This window comes from Apodemus sylvaticus, chromosome 6, assembly GCF_947179515.1.
Source record: "Apodemus sylvaticus chromosome 6, mApoSyl1.1, whole genome shotgun sequence".
NCBI lineage: Eukaryota > Metazoa > Chordata > Mammalia > Rodentia > Muridae > Apodemus > Apodemus sylvaticus.
The window spans coordinates 43,880,892-43,898,632 of record NC_067477.1 but is presented as its reverse complement, the minus strand read 5'-3'; the positions used below and the strand labels follow the sequence as shown (position 1 = coordinate 43,898,632).

The 17,741-nt window shown below is 38.0% G+C and overlaps 1 protein-coding gene across 3 annotated transcripts in view; it reads left to right on the top strand.

Moving 5' to 3' along the window:
- Gphn (gephyrin) overlaps positions 1-17,741 on the top strand; it is a 447,337-nt gene that overhangs the window by 228,317 nt on the left and 201,279 nt on the right. For 2 of the 3 annotated variants that reach the window (XM_052185597.1, XM_052185595.1), the window contains exons 7-8: positions 1,365-1,637; positions 3,455-3,562. In XM_052185597.1, the coding sequence (XP_052041557.1) occupies positions 1,365-1,637; positions 3,455-3,562 (381 nt within the window). The remainder of the gene's footprint in view (positions 1-1,364; positions 1,638-3,454; positions 3,563-17,741) is intronic. The other variant, XM_052185596.1, reaches the window with a different exon arrangement.

The window sequence follows — 17,741 nt, the reverse complement described above, 5'->3', positions numbered from 1 at the left end:
TCCACTGTTTGACTGTGGTGATGTATCTGTCTGCGGCAGCCTCCCAGAGGACAACATGTTCCTGTCTGCAAGCATAACAGAGTATCATTAATAGTGCCAGGAATTGGTGTTTGCCCATTTAGTGGACCTCAAGTTGGGCCAGGTATTGTTTGGTCATTCCCTCAGTCTCAGATCTATCTCTTGTTCCTTTATTTCTTATAGACAGGATAAATTTGGTGGGTTGGCGACTATTGCTCCACTGGGGTTGGTAGCCTCTTCAGGTTCTACATTCCCATTATAGTGAAGCACAGCTAAAGTCACCCCATTGGCTCTTTTAAGCCATGTCTTTGTCTTGTCCTGGAAATGCCCCCCACCTCTTCACCCCCGTCCGTTGCAGAATTCCATTCATTTTCATGGCCATCTAGACATCTCTCCTGTCCTTCCCCACACCTGATCCTGAACCCTGCCTCTTTCCCTCCCCATCTTCCGTCCCAGTTCCATCCCTTCTGCCTCTTATGGCTATTTTATTCCCTCTTCTAGGACTATTTTTTTCTCTCTTTTAGTGAGATTCTGGCATTCTCACTTGGGCCTTCCTTCTTGTTTCATTTCTTTGGGTCTGCGGAGTATAACATAGTACTTGTACTTACGGCTAATATCCACTTATAATATGCATGCATATCCTTTTGGGACTGGGTTACCTCACCTAGGATGTTATTCTCAAGTTCCATCCATTTGCCTGCAAAATTCATGATGTCCTTGTTTTTAATAGTATTCCATTGTGTAGATGTACCACATTTTCTTTAATAAGGTTTGTTAGATCTAAGTTTAATTCTAGCAAAACATTAGAGAACTCTCATACCTTTCTAATTCTTTCTATATAAAGCACAAATAAATTCAAAAGTATATCAAAATTATACATTGAAAGCATAGTGTGTATTCATCTAAGTACCAGAACCTCTAACATATAGGAAATACTATATGCTATGATTGCTTCACATTTCACATTAAAAAGATGTTTCAGATATAACTCATTCTTGAGGTGTATAGAAATACAAGTCCAAAATATAGGAAGAAATACAAATCCAAAAATAGGAACCAATATGACAGCTGGTGGTGGTGGTGGTGGCGACAAATGCCTTTAATCCTACTACTCAGGAGGCAGAGGCAGGTAGATCTCTGAGTTCAAGGCCAATCTGATCTACAGAGAGTTCCAGGACAGCCAGGGCTATACAGAGAAACACTCTCCTAAAAAAGAATCAGTTTGACTGTCAGCATTTTATATATTTGTTTACAAGCCTAACTTTTTTCCTTTTTATTCTTTCTTTTTTTCCTTTTTTCTTCCTTTTTATTTATTTATTTATTTATTTATTTTGGTCTCTGGGCAGGAATGCTTTCAGTTCATACTGCCAGCTCTACCTCATGCCATTGACCTTTTACGTGATGCCATTGTAAAAGTAAAGGAGGTGCATGATGAACTTGAAGATTTACCTTCTCCACCACCTCCTCTTTCTCCACCTCCTACAACTAGCCCACATAAACAGACAGAAGACAAAGGAGTTCAGTGTGAAGAAGAGGAAGAAGAAAAGAAAGACAGTGGTGTAGCTTCAACAGAAGATAGTTCTTCATCACATATAACTGCAGCGGCTCTTGCTGCAAAGGTAAGTCTGCTGAGAAAGATAGCATTCTGAAGCACCCATGCCTACATTACTGATATCATCCTTCTTTCCATCTCATCCTTCCATAAATTAGCACTTCTTGAAAGCATCCTAAAACTGGAACTGGAAGATCCATTAGTCTATCACTTTTTCTATCCTGGTACAGATTCTTTGTAAGCACTCGAGTTAGTTTGAGCTCTGAGGCACTAATGATATGTCATAGCCTAATGAAGTTGCTACAGTGATAAACAACGTGACATTTAAGAACTCTTTAAAGTTGCTGTTTTTATTAACTATATGATGATTGTGTATTTAGAACATCAAAAGTCCACAGATTTTTAAAGAAATAGAAAACAAAAGTAAAAGACCTTAAATGACTCTTGAAGTTAGTTCAAAAGAGTAATTTAAAAAGTTTTACCTGGTATGAAGGTATGGCAAACCCATAAAGGCCAAGGCATGAAGATTACCTTGCACAAAACATTTCAAAATCAGGTCTTTTAAGCAGCTTTTGAATTTTCCTCAACTAAATATTTACTCAAATATTAACAAACATATATTATCCTAGTGTTATAGAGAAGAAATAAATACATTTAATGTTAATTTAATGATGTAATTTAAATGTTAAAGTTACACCAGTTTACAAATTTTCTTTAGACAGATTTTGAAATAAATATATTACCAGGAACTATTTGAGTGTATTTGGTCATCTTAATGTCTCAGAACATAATTTATATTATGTTTATACCTAGAGAAATCCAGCTGCTTTGTTTTCATATCTTTAAAAAGTAGCATATCATTTATAGCAATAATAATCTTTTCCTGGTAGATATTTTACAGGTTGAAAATTTAATTGCTATATGAAATTAGATAGATCATAAAAATATTTTGGCTCTGAACAAAGAAAAATCTCTTTTAATTTTTAAAAAGTTTACTTGTTCCTTTATTAAATGAACAATGTAAGAAAGTCATTACTTTGTTACTATTTTGCTAGCACTTAGGAAAATACAGTTTTTCAATACTAATTCACAGCAATAACCAGGATTTATTGAGTTGTAAGAACTTTGATAAATTCAAAGCCTAAAAATATTTAATCAAATCATCTTTTCAGCATTATATAATTCCTTGATACTACTTTATAGCTAAATTAGTAAATGCTACTGATATCAGTTTTCAAATCTATAAAAAAAATTTTTATGGATTTGTTCTGAATTCCTTATTGAAAAGTAAACAGATTAGAATCGTATCTAGCCGGGCAGTGGTGGCACACGCCTTTAATCTGAGCACTCAGGTGGCAGAGGCAGGTGGATTTCTGAGTTCAAGGCCAACCTGGTCTACAGAGTGAGTTCCAGGACAGCCAGGGCTATACAGAAAAACCCTGTCTCAGAAAACCACAAAAAAAAAAAAAAAAAAAAAAAGAATCACATCTAAATCCTTTTCATATCCATTAGGTAATCATTAGTCCTTTCATTGAACACTGTAGATTAATTCTGTCTGTAGATCATTCAATAATCTACTAAATCTTAATCATATCATTAAGTATTGAAGTTGAATTTTGTAGTAGAACCAATTTAATAAAATACATTCATTTTTAAATCATTATATGTTCTTTCTTTTTTATCCTTATGGGTAAAAAAGACCATTAATTTTGGTTGTAAAGGAAAATACAACATATAAAATCAAAGCTGATTTTGTCACTTTGACTTTTAAATATTTGGCACTTCATTGTTCCATTTGTTTTTACTTTTTCTTTAGTCATTTTGCTTATATAATTTCATGTTCTACTTTCATTGTATTCATAATTGTTATGTGTTATACATTAGAAGCATCCATTCTACACCAGTCCTGCTGTTTTCATGGCAAATCATGGTCAACCTATCCCTGGTCTCATCAGTTATTCCCATCATGCAACAGGCAGTGCAGATAATCGGGTAAGACAGTGCATTTTGAATAATGATTTTGGAAGTATATATCATATTTCTTTATTTGGAGGTGGGCTGTAACATGTGGGGGATGAGTTATTTTATTGTGAGAGATCTTCAGACTCAGTGATCATAAGGCATCCTTTATGCTTGGCTTTCTCTCAGCTCAGTAAAACTCTGTACTATGTAGTGATGACTTTTCACCATTTGGTTTTCAAGAAATTCATTGCTCTAGAAGTCAGGTTTGGGGTCTTTGGGTTTTTTTAATGTTTGTTTGTTTTAATAATTTTAATACCTTTAAATAAATTGCCTAGCTTAATTTAGATGGATTACATTGTGTCTTAACATCTAAAAAGCTTGATCAAGCTAATATTTAATTTGTAATGGCTTTATTTTTTTTCATGAACTTTGCATTTCATCTTGTTTTCCTTAACTGCATTCTCATTGCAACTACTAACAGGTCAGTCTGCAAATTCCATGACCATTAATATTTAGAAACAGGCATCTAAAGATCCATATTACTTTCTACTGATGAAACACAAAGATTTAAAATTAAACTTACTAAATATAAATCATTTAACAGTAATAATTTAGGCCATGGATAAAAGCAAAACAAAAAAACTATTTCCATCTATTAACATATGAAATAAAAAAAAACCAACGTACCAAGTGAACCTTGGCTTTATTTTTTTTTTTTTACTCTATCTTTATTTCTTTTTTATTATTAAATTTTTTTCCTGTAGGTTCTTGATAGGTCTCTTTTTTTAACTGTTTCATTTATTTACATTCCACATGTTGCCCCTTTCCTGTCCCCCCCTTCCAACGTTCTTCACCCCATCCTCTCTCCCCTTTGCTTCTGAGAGTGCTCCCCCACCTACCCATCCTCTCTCCCCTTTGCTTCTGAGAGTGCTCCCCCACCTACCCACCCAACCCTACCTCCCTGCCTCTAGCATCCTCCCTCCCCTTCCCTAGGGTATCAAGTTTCTAAAGGATTAGATATATCCCCTCCCACTGAGGCCAGACAAGGCAGTCCTATGCTATCCATCTGCCAGGCCATGGACCAGCCCATGTATGCTCTTTGGTTGGTGACTTGGTCTTTGGGAGTTCTGAGGGGTCCTGGTTAGTTGATACTGTTGTTCCTCCTTATGGGGTTATAATTCCTTTAGCTCCTTCAGTACTTCCCCTAACTCTTTCATAGGGGTCCTGGATCTCACTCCAACAGCTGGCTATAAGTATCTGCACTGGTCTCACTCAGCTGCTGGTGGAGCCTCTCAGAAAGCAAGCACAACATGGCATCAGAAATAGTGTCAAGGCTACCTACCTATCTTCAAATTTTGACCCAGAATTGTTCCTGTCTAAAGGAAATGCAAAATTAAGCAGAGACTGAAAGAAAGGCCAGCCAGTGACTGGCCCAACTTGGGATCCATCCCATACACAGGCACCAAACCCTGACACTATTGCTGAAATTTGGCTTTATATATGTAGAAATTATAGTATATATAACTTTGGGACCAAACCAACAACTTAGCACAAGCAGTCATTTAGAAAATAGCACTATCAAATGTATAATTGAATATTTACATTCCACAGGGTTTATCTGGTTGAAAATAAAGTTGAGTTAGTCAGAAGACACATAGCAAGTTTAAACTGTGTTAACAACTGGTAGTGAAATATTCATAAATTAGTTAAGCCGTGTCTTAACTAATTGGAACAGTTTCTTTTTATATATACATCTTACAATTGTAATCATTATAGAAAACATTCTGAGTTTTTGAAATGAAGTCATTCTAAGATTTTACATTTATAACCAGTATTATAGGTTAGCATGTTCTAATAATCAGATCCTCAACATTATTTGAGGACTATAGAAATGAATCAGTAGTTAAGGGTATATGCTACCCTTCTGGAGAACCTGAGTTTGATTCCCAGCACCAGTGTTAGATGGTTCACAACAACCTTAAACTCCAGTTCAAGGGGGATCCAAGCCTTCTGTGGGCATTTGAACTCATGTGCACGTATCTACAAACAGATACAAACATGTATGCAAAATTAAATGCTTGAAAGATAGTAAAATACAATCTCTTGAGTGGTTGAATAATGTTTATCTTCAGTTTTCCCAAAGATTTACAAAATTGCTACCATTTGAAGTACATATAAAAGATGATAATTATCACATATGATAGATGTAAAGTATTATGACCTAATTTTCTAGAGGAACTAATTTGAAAATAGCTCCAAAATGCTGCAAGTGGTTGTCATCATGATAGGACCCAGGAACTTTCTTATTGGCTGGGATTTAATATTTATTTATAATTTGTAGCAGTATTAATCATTTTAACAGATTTTTTAGTTAGACTTAATATTCCTATGCTAAATGTTGAGTCATTTATCAAGGCATCTAATGCTCTTAGTCATTATACCTTGCCTTCATAGGAAAGAGTGAGGTAATGGTCAATAGGAAAGGCTTTAATATTCTTGGTGCCTCTTAATACAATAGAAATAGATTGTTCCAGGGTATAAAGTATTTGAAACCTAGTAAGAGTTGCCTTCATTACTACTTTACTTTCTTTGGTAATTTTGTTCTTTTTCTCATCAAATAAAGACACTTGATCAGTGAATATAGTGACTCTTAATCAGTTAGCCAGTGATCTGATTACTACTTACTGCCAAACTTTCCTGCTGCCTGCCCAACAGGTATTTCCCATTCCCATTTTCTAATACTGTTCAACATACATTCCCATCATATAGTTTGAGTAGGTTAGCTTAATATAATCACCGTCTCAATTTTATCTACCCACAGTGATTATTTCAGGTAACACATAATTCAAACCAATTAGAGCTAGTGGTTCTCAACTTTTGATTTTGTTTAAAACAAATTCTGTTTCATTATGAATATGTAATTTAGAAATGCACATCCCAAGAAGTACCATCTTAGGACTATGGAAACAAGTGCTGCCATAATAAAATAAAGTTTAAAAAAGAAAGTCTAAAATATGGAAGATAGAAAAACATCAGTTGGTGGTGCATGGCTTTAATCCCAGCACTTGGGAGCCAGGTGGATTTCTGAGTTCAAGGCCAGCCTGGTCTACAAAGTGAATTCCAGGACAGCTAGGGCTTTACAGAAAAACCCTCTCATAAAAATAAATAAATAAATAAATAAATAAATAAATAAATAAATAAATAAATAAAATAAAAAGAGACAGACAGACAGCTATCAGGTTGTAAGCACATTGGTTTTACCCTTCCTTCAACTCCTTTTAAACTAGATCAGTTACTTTTTCTTAAAAATGAATTGAAATAAAGGTGACTATACTGTTGTCTATAACCAAAAAAGAAAATTTCTTTAATATACAGTAATTTATAGATCTCATTAAGATAAGATTTTTTTTTAACTGTCTAGAGTATTTCAAGTAGGATTCTCTGAAGGTTCATACTTGGGTCAGAAACCTGATTTGAGAGTATAGAGTAAAAGGAATAGGAAATAGGAGATGAACAAAAAAGAAATAGAACCTACTCTTCTGCATTTAATCCAAATATGACAACTTGTTATATATTGAAAAAAAACTGATAGGTTTGACAATCAAATCTATAAGGACAGATAAAACAAGATTTTTCAGACAGAAATGGATATCCCCTTGGGATATATAAGAGGAAATTTCTTCTCATTAACAAAAATTAAATCTTGTTGAGAAGTTCAGAGCACTAATGATGTCTTCATGTTCTACTCATGTATCTTATGTTTCATGTACACAAAAGTAAATACATACATCAGAACAGAGAATAGATGCATGAAAAGGCCGTCAAGGAAACTAGTGTTATGCGGGGATATTTCCATATAATTTAGATAGAGGAATGTGGATTACAGAATAGTTTGTGTTGGAAACTTGGCTAGAAATTGAAAATGAGTTAGGCAAAGCATGTTTTTCTGGGTTTTTTTCCTTTCTCATTAGTATACAAACAGGCAACAAAAACAATAATATAATAAAATTAGATAAAATGAAAACAAACAAACCAGAATAGGACAAAATGATGAAATGAAAAAAAAAGGAGCAACAAAAACAAAAAGTTCAAGAAGTACATACAGTTACAGATAGTTTTAAATCCCATAAAAACACAAAACCAGGAAAGTTGATGTATATGCAGAGGATCTGTAAGGGCAGGCTGGGGGCCTGACACTGTGTTAAAGAACCTCCAAATATACCCTGGAGTTTACTTTGTGTTGGCCAAGTACTTCTGGGCATGGGGCCTGGCCTTAAAGGTAGCTTGTATGACTAGTTAGATTCTCTTGGAGAAGACTAATTTGTGAGTCAATATCAATTAGAGATGGTTTAAGTTAGGGATGTGGGCTGTGTCCTCTTCCCTGTCAGTGCTGGGTCCTTCCAGGCTAAGACCTGTGAGTTCATTGTGCCTTGGTCCTGCTGTGTTCAGAAGGTCTTGTTTCTTTGTCCTCTATTGTCTGTCTCTACAGCCTTCTTCCTGTTCTACAGGGTTCCCTATGCCTTTAGAGGATGTCTTTGATGGAGACATCCCAGTTGGGACTAAGTATTCCAAGGCCCCTCTACCTAGTTTCTAGTTGTAGTTACCTGACCAGTTCCCATCTACTTCAGGAGGGGGCTTCTCTAATAATGTCTGAGAGGCACTGGCCTATGGATATAACAGATGTCATTGGGAGTCATTTTATTGCTATGTTCCTTTTGTAGAATTGTCATATTTGGTTTTCCCCTAGGTGCCTAGCCTATATGCTTGGGTTCTTGGCCTCTAGAGCAATGAAAATGGATTTTCTCATGGGATAGGCATTAAATCCAGTAAGATATTGATTGGTTGATTCTATAAGCTTTGTGGCAATATTGCACTAGTGCATCTTTTTTTTATTAGATATATTCTTTATTTACATTTCAAATGTTGTCCCCTTTCAGGGCAAGTTCCACACTGGGTTTGCACCCCCCAAACCCCCCTAACCTATTCCCCCTCCCCCTTTTCACCAATCCACCCACTCCCTCTTCCCTATCATGGCATTCCCCTATAATGAGGAATCTAGCCTTCTCAGGACCAAGAACTTCTCCCTTTGATGTCCAGCAAGGCCATCCTCTGCTGCATATGCAGCTGGAGCCATAGGTCCCTCCATGTGTACTCTTTGGTTGGTGGTTTAGTCCCTGGGAGCTCTGGGGATGCTAGGTGGTTCAAATTGTTGTTCCTCCTATGGCACTGCAGCTTCTTGGGTCCTTTCTCTAGCTCTTCCATTGGGGACCCTGTGCTCATTTCAATGGTTGGCTGAAAGTGTCCCCTTCTGAATTTGTCATGCACTGGCAGAGCCTCCCAGGTGACAGCTATATCAGGCTCCTATCATCAAGCACTTGTTGGCATCCATGATAGTGTCTGGGTTTGATAACTGTATGTGGGATGGATCCCTAGGTGGAGCTGTCACTGGATGGTCTTTCCCTCGGTCTCTGCTGCACACTTTGTATCTCCTCCTGTGGGTATGTTGTTCCCCCTTCGAAAAAGGACGAGAGTATCCATACTTTGGTCTTCCTTCTTCTTGAGCTTCATATGGTCTGTGGATTGTATCTTGGATATTCCAAGCTTTTGGGCTAATATCCACTTATCAGTGAGTACATATGATGTGTGTTCTTTTGTGATTGGGTTAACTCACTCAGGATGATATTTTTCTAGTTCCATCCATTTGCCTAAGAATTTCATGAATTCATTGTTTTTAATAGCTGAGTAGTATTCCATTGTATAAATACGTCTACTCAGCTATTAAAAACAACCCTGAGATTTCACCTCACACCAGTCAGAATAACTAAGATCAAAAACTCAGGAGTCAGCAGGTGCTAGTGAGGATGTGGAGAAAGAGGAACACTCCTCCACTGCTGGTGGGATTGCAAGCTGATACAACCATTCTGGAAATTAGTTTGGCAGTTCCTCAGAAAACTGGGAATGATACTACCAGAGGACTCCTTTATACCACTCCTGGGCATATATCCAGAGGATTCTCCAGCATGTAATAAGGACACATATTCCACTATGTTCATAGCAGCCTTGTTTATAATAGCCAGAATCTGGAAAGAACCCAGATGTCCCTCAACAGAGGAATGGATACCAAAAATGTGGTACATTTTCACAATGGAATGCACTAGTACATCTTACAGGCAGGTTCACTTTATAGATGGAAGAGTTTATAGCTGGCTTAGTATTTACCTTTCTCCTTTGGTAGTGTGCAGAGTGATTTCCAGGACCATGAACACTAGTTGGTGTTGGATGAAGGCTATAGGTAGGCACAAATTCTACTTTTCCATGTTAAATGAGTCTTGTAGGTATTGTCTTAAGCAATAGGGTCTTACCATTAGTTTGTGGAGAACAACCAATAACTTTGTCAATAACCTGGCTCATTGGGCCCCCCTGGCTAATAACTGTATTAGCTATAACCCATTCCTGGAAATGGTGGCGTCATTTGATAATGACAAATTTCCAGTTGAGGTACCATGTTACCTATTATTTAGCAATTCCATTTAGGTCACCTTCATATATGTATATATTTTAGGAAGTTTCAACTGTATTGGATTTTCATACATAAAAAACTCAAATAGCCCTGAGTTTTGATTGATCCTTCCTATATTGCCTCCTTCAGAACCCCTCTTTCCTTTTCCTCCCCATTTTATCTTCACATTCTAGTCCCCGCTCTCCTCCATTCATAACTATTCTATTTCTCCTTCTTAGTGAGATCCAAGCCTCTCTTCTAGTCCCTTACTCTATACCAAATTTCTGTGATATGGAATGTAGTCTACTTATCGAAGACTTAAGAGCTAACATTCACATATAAATAAATACATACTCTATTTGTCTTTTTGAGTGTGAGTTATTTCACTGAATTTGAGTTGTGGGTTACATCACTCAAGAGGTTTTGTTGTTTTTTTTTCTAGTTCCCTCCCTTTACCTGTTCATGATTTCATTATTTTAATAATTGAGTGATATTCCATTGTGTAGATGAACCATATTTTCTTTATCTATTAACAGATGTACTATCTTTTTCCAGACTTTGACTGTTATGAATAGAGCAGCAATGAACATGGTTCTCAGTAGTATATTATAGAATCCTTTGTGTATGCCGAAGAGTGGCAGTGATGGAGCTTGAGGCAAATCTATTCCTAGCTTTTTTTTTTATTATTATTATTATTCGATATCATTTATTTACATTTCAAATGATTTCCCCTTTTCTAGCCCCCCCACTCCCCAAAAGTCCCGCAAGCCCCCTTCTCTTCCCCTGTCCTCCCACCCACCCCTTCCCACTTCCCCGTTCTGGTTTTGCTGAATACTGTTTCACTGAGTCTTTCCAGAACCAGGGGCCACTCCTCCTTTCTTCTTGTACCTCATTTGATGTGTAGATTATGTTTTGGGTATTCCAGTTTTCTAGGTTAATATCCACTTATTAGTGAGTGCATACCATGATTCACCTTTTGAGTCTGGGTTACCTCACTTAGTATGATATTCTCTAGCTCCATCCATTTGCCTAAGAATTTCATGAATTCATTGTTTCTAATGGCTGAATAGTACTCCATTGTGTAGATATACCACATTTTTTGCATCCACTCTTCTGTTGAGGGATACCTGGGTTCTTTCCAGCATCTGGCAATTACAAATAGGGCTGCTATGAACGTAGTAGAACATGTATCCTTATTACATGGTGGGGAGTCTTCTGGGTATATGCCCAGGAGTGGTATAGCAGGATCTTCTGGAAGTAAGGTGCCCAGTTTTCGGAGGAACCGCCAGACTGATTTCCTATTCCTAGCTTCTTGATGAACCTTGTCACACTGATTTACATACTGGCTGTATACTGATGCACTCCCACCATCAAAGGATGAATTTCCCTCTTACTTCACTTCCTTTCCAGAAAAAGCTGTCATTTGTTTTATTGATCTTGGACATTCTGGCTGGTATAAGAAGCAATCTTAAAGTAGTTTGATTTTCATTTTCCTGATGACTAAAGAAATGGAACATTTCTTTAAGAAACTTTCAGCCATTTGTATTTCCTCTTTTGAGAAAACTCTGTTTAACCTGGTCCCCATTTTTAATTGGGTCATTTGTTTTCTTGATGTTCAGATTTTTGCTTGTTTTTAGTTTTAGTGTATTTTATTTTATTAATTTTTATTATTTATTTACATTCTAGTCATTGCCCCACCTGCGCTTCCACGGTTCCTTATCCCATTCCTCCTCCCCCTTACCTCTGAAAGGGTACTCCCTTCCTCCAACCTACCTCCCCCTTCCCTGAAGCCTCAAGTCTCTTGAGGTTTAAATACATCTTCTCCTACTAAGGAGACCAGGCAGACCTCTGCTCTATATGTGCCATGGGCCACAGACTAGCTCATGTGTGCTGTATGCTCCTGGTTTCTGGGAACTTCCTGGGGTCTGGTTAAGTTGAGATTCCTGGTCTTCCTATAGGGTCATTTGCCCCTTAATACTACCAAATATTGGCCCTCTTTTGGACATGGATCAGTAAAGATATTTTCCCACTCTGTACCCTACTGCTTTATCTGAATGATTGTATCTCTTACAGTGGAGAAGTTTTTCAGTTTAATGAGGCCCAATTCATTAATTGTTGATCTTAGCCCCTATGGGTTTAGAAGGTCTTTTCCTATGCCACTGAATTCAAGGATAGTCTCCACTTTCTGTTCTATCAGATTCAGTGTATCTGGTCTTATGTTGAAGCCCTTCATCTCCTTAAGAGTTGACTTTTGTTCAGAGTGAATTATAATTGACTTTTATTCAGAGTGAAATATAGATCTATTTGCATTCTTCTACATGCAGCCTTCCCAGTTGACTAACAAAATTTGTTGAAGATGCTGTTTCCATTCTTTTACCTGGGGTGATGTTTGTCCTTCATGTTAAGGTATGTTTCTTAACATACCTTAGCATAAGAAAAAATCCTTTTTTGCATCTAATATACCAGTATGTGGCTTTTTGTTGTGAAATTGAGAACATTGATGTTGAGGATTAACAATGAACAACATTTCTTGATTCCTGCTTTGTTATTTTTTTTCCTCTGTTAAAAATCCATTGGTTGATTAAAAATGACTCGGCTGTGGGTCAGTTAGCCACATGTTCCCTGCCATACCTAAACTTTTCAACAGATATGAGTCATAGGCACTCAAATAGTTTCAAAAACATTTTTTGACAATAAGCAGGTATTGCCCTATACCACTGCACTGAGCCTTTCCAGGACCAGGGGCCACTCCTTCCTTCTTCTTGGGCATCATTTGATATGTGTATTGTTTCTTGGGTCTTCCAAGATTCTAGGCTAATATCCGTTTATTAGTGAGTGTATACCATGAGTGTTCTTTTGAGACTGGGTTACCTCACTTAGGATGATGTTCTCCAATTCCATCCATTTGTCTAAGAATTGCATGAATTCATTGTTTCTAATGGCTGAAACATAGTACTCCATTGTGTATGGATACCACATTTTCTGTATCCATTCCTCGGTTGAGGGACATCTGGGTTCTTTCCAGCTTCTGACTATTATAAATAAGGCTTCTATGAACATAGTGGAGCATGTATCCTTATTACATGCTGGGAAATCCTCTGGGTATATGCTAAGGAGTGGTATAGTGGGGTCCTCTGGAAGTATCATTCCCAGTTTCTGAGGAATCGCCATACTGACTTACAGAGTGGTAGTCCCAGCTTGCAACCCCACCAGCAGTGGAGGAATGTTCCTCTTTTTCCACATCCTCGCCAGCACCTGTTTTCTCCTGAGGTTTTGATCTTAGCCATTCTGACTGGTGTGAAGTGAAATCTCAGGGTTGTTTTGATTGCATTGCCCTGATGACTAAGGATGTTGAACATTTCTTTAGGTAAGCCATTCGATATTCCTCAGGTGAAAATTCTTTCTTTAGCTCTGTACCCCATTTTTAAGGGGGCTATTTGGCTCTCTGGAATCTACCTTCTTGAGTTCTTTGGGTTTGTGGAAAGAAGATTACTTTCTTGCTGTTTATGTGTAGTATCCTTTCCTTTGTTGGTGTTTTCCATTCATTATCCTTTGAATGGCTGGATTTGTGGAAAGATACTGTGTAAATTTGTTTTTGTCATGAAAAACCTTTGTTTCTCCATTTAATGTAATTGAGAGATTTGCTGGATATGGCACTTTGGGTTGGCATTTGTGTTTCCTTAGGGTCTGTATGATGTCTGCCCAGGCTCTTCTGGCTTTCATAGTCTCTGGTGAGAAATCCAGTGTAATTCTGATAGGTCTATCTTTATATGTTACTTGACCTTTTTCCCTTACTGCGTTTAATATTCTTTCTTTGTTGAGTACATTTGGTGTTTTAATTATTATGTGGCGGGATGAATTTCTTTTCTGGTCAAATCTATTTGGAGTTCTGTAGGCTTCTTGTATGTTCATGGGCATCTCTTTCTTGAGGTTAGGGAAGTTTTCTTCTATAATTTTGTTGAAGACATTTACTGGTCCTTTAAGTTGGAAATCTTCACTCTCTTCTATGCCTATAATCCTTAGGTTGGTCTTCTCATTTTGTCCTGGATTTCCTGGATATTTTGGGTCAAAAGCTTTTTGCATTTTTCATTTTCTTTGACTATTGTGTCAATGCTTTCTATGGTATCTCCTGCATCTGAGAATCTCTCTTCCATCTCTTGTATTCTGTTGTTGATGCTTGGATCCATGACTCCTGTCCTCTTTCCTAGGTTTTCTATGTCCCGAGTTGTATCCCTTTGTGATTTCGTTATTGTTTCTACCTCCTTCTTTAGATCCTGGATGGCTTTGTTTAATTCCTTCACCTGTTTGGTTGTGTTTTCCCTTAGTTCTTCAAGGGTTTCTCGCTGTTTACTTGTATTCTCTTGTATTTCTTTAAGGGAGTTATTTATGCCCTTTTTGAAGCCCTCCACAATACTCTCCATCAGCATCATGACCTGATTTTAAGTCCAAAACTTGCTTTCCTGGTGTGTTAGGGTATCCAGAACTTGCTGTTGTGGGAGAATTGGATCCAGATGGTGCCATATTGCCTTGATTTCTGTTAGCAACATTCCCACAATTGCCTTATGCCATCTGGTTATCTCTGGTGTTAGTTGGGCCTGCTGTCACTGGCTGGAACTTGCCCCTCCTGTGTGTGTGCCTGTAGGCTTATCTCAGCAACCCTGGGTAAGCTACTTTCTCCTGGCACAAATTGCCGTGGTGCTGCAGAATTCCTGGGTGCAGGTGAAGTTCTGGTGTGATGTGTCCCAAGTGATCCTCTATTCTGGTGAAACCTGCCTACCAATCTGTTGCACAGTTACAGAAGCAAAGATAGCAGCTGAGACCCACTCTCTTGTAATTGTATTTGGGTATGTACCTCTGTGGCCCTGATCAGCTCTGGATGAAGGCTATACTGGCTGTCTCCCCCCTCACTGGATGCTGAGTGTATAGCTGGCTTCCTGCACTGCTTGGAAATGGTGCACTGTGGCCGAGGGTGTTCCCAATCCAGAGGTGGAGACCGGAAGGCTCTTGCCAGAGGCCTCTGGACTGGATCCCCTGCTCTGCAGGGCCAGACTCACCTGTGCAGGCTGCCTCTTCCTCGCTGGCTGCTGGGTGTATAGCTGGCTTCCTGTTCTGCTTGGAGATGGCGAGCTGTGGCTGAGGCTGTTCCCGATCCAGAGGCCTCCTGAGACCGGAAGACTCTTGCTAGAGGCCTCCAGACTGAATCCTCTGCTCTGCAGGGCTGGACTCAACCTGTGCAGGTTGCCTCTTCCTAGCTGGCTGCTGAAGTTTAAATTCTTGGGTTCTTTTTGTCCATTGGATATTAGCCCTCTAGGATGTCAGATTGGTAAAGATCTTTTCCCAATCTGTTGGTTTTGTCCTATTAACAGTGTTTGCCTTACAGAAGCTTTGCAATTTTATGAGCTCCAATTTGTCAGTTCTTAGAGCATAAGCCATTGGTGTTCTATTCAGGACATTTTCCCCTGTGCCCATGTGTTCAAGGCTCTTCCCCATTTTCTCCTCTTAAGCTTCAGTGTATCTGGTTTTATGTAGAGGTCCTTGGGCCCACTTAGACTTGAACTTGTTACAAGGAGATAGGAATAGGTCAATGTGCATTTTTCTACATGCTGACTGCCAGTTGATTTACCACCATTTGTTAAATCAGTTTGGTGGTTCCTCAGAAAATTAGACATAGTACTATCTGAGAACCCAGCTATACCACTCCTGGGCATATACCCAGAAGATGCTTCAACATGTAATAAGGACATAAGCTCCACTATGTTCATGGCAGCCATAGTCTCCCAAGAGGCCCTGCCAGAGTCTTACAAATACAGAGGCTGATGCTATTGGACTGAACATGGGGTCCCCAATATAGGAATTAGAGAAAGGACGAAAAGAGCTGAAGGATTTTGCAACCTCATAGGAAGAACAAAATAGCAACCAACCAGACCCCCCCCCACCCCCCAGAGCTCACAGGGACTAAGCCATTAAACAAGGGGTACACATGACTCCAGCTCCATTTGTATTAGATGAATGCCTTGTCAGGCATCAATGGGAAGAGAGGTCCTTGGTCCTATGAAGGCTCGATAGATGCCTCAGCATAGGGAAATTGAGGAAGGGTAGGATGGGAGTAGGTTGTGTAGAGGAACATCCTCATAGAAGCAGGGGGAGGGAGGATAAGATAGGATAGGTGTTTTCTAGAAGGGGGAAACTGGGAAAGGAAATAACATTTGAAATGTAAATAAAGAATATATTCAATTTTTTTTTAAAAAAGAAATGAAATGCTATTCTATCGGGACTGCTTTTGAGTTTCTTGATTTTTTTCCCCTTGCAGCTTTTAATTTTTTTTGTTATTTACTTCTTATTAGTGTTAGCATTAGCATTAGTATGTGCCATGGGGAATTCCTTTTCTGGTCCTATTTATTTGGTGTTCTGTGTGCATTTTTTACCTTGATAAGCACCTCCTTCTTTAGGTTATGAAATTTTTCTTCTATAATTTTGGTTGAAAATATTTTCTAAGCCTTTAGCTTGGATTTCTTATCTCTGTTTCTTTTATTCTTAGATTTGGTGTTATTATAGTGTCCCAGATTTCATGAATGTTTTGTACCTGGATTCTTTTTAAAAGAAATTTTTTGGAGACTTATTTATTTATTTATTTATTTATTTATTTTTATTTACATTGCAACTTATTTATTATATGTAAGTACACTGTAGCTGAGTCCAGAAGAGGGCATCAGCTCTCATTATGGATGGTTGCGAGCCACCATGTGGTTGCTGGGATTTGAACTCAGGACCTTTTGAAGAGTGATTAGTGCTCTTAACCACTGAGCCATCTCTCCAGCCCCAATTTTTTTTAACATTTTTTTTTGACTGACATATTTATTTTTTTTACCTTTTCTTCTGGCTGAGAGTCTCTCTTCTGTGTCTTAGATTCTGTTGACCAGATATACCTCTGAGGCTTTTGTTTGTCTTCCTAAATTGTTCATATCCTATTTGCAGTTTAGGTTTTCATTAGTGATTTTATTTCTCCCTTCTTAAACTGTTTTTGTTATTTTATTCCACTGTTTCTTTGTATTTTCACAGACTTTTTGAACGTTTTGTTCATTTCTTCTTTAAGGTCCTTAACCATTTTCATATTTGCTGATTTGAAATCCTTGTCTTATGATTCAGACATATGATAACTCTGTGCCTACAGTAGTAGGGTTATTAGTTTCTGACAAGTATATTTTCTTTCTATTCAGTGCAATTTTGTACTGGTGTCTAGGTATCTGGATTATGATGGTTGAGGTGTTTCTAGATACTGATATCTGCTCTTGTTTTTGTTGTATGGTTGTTCTGTTTGGTTACTGTTGCTCTCTCAGGATCTTACACATGTGCCCTTGGTGTCTGGCAGAGAGTAATAGAAATGTGCTAGGAGAAAATGCTGAGAGGGACTTTGGGAAAGAGCTAAAGAGACTCTGTCCACACCAAGTGGCCAGATCTACAGGGTGTTGGAGGTAGAGTGAAAGTAGATGCTCCTGTAAGCAGGTTTCAGTACAAAGGATATATCATCTGTACAGACAGGGATGAAATTACTAGGTAAATGCTGAATCTTTACCAAGAGTTGGAGTTTCTAGTTAATGGTATTGATATAGGAGGAAGGGCATTTGCAAGCAACCTTCTGCAGGATAAATATGGAGAGATTTTGATAGAGGCATTATAATGGAAGACAAGAAGAATAGTGAGGATTTTCTA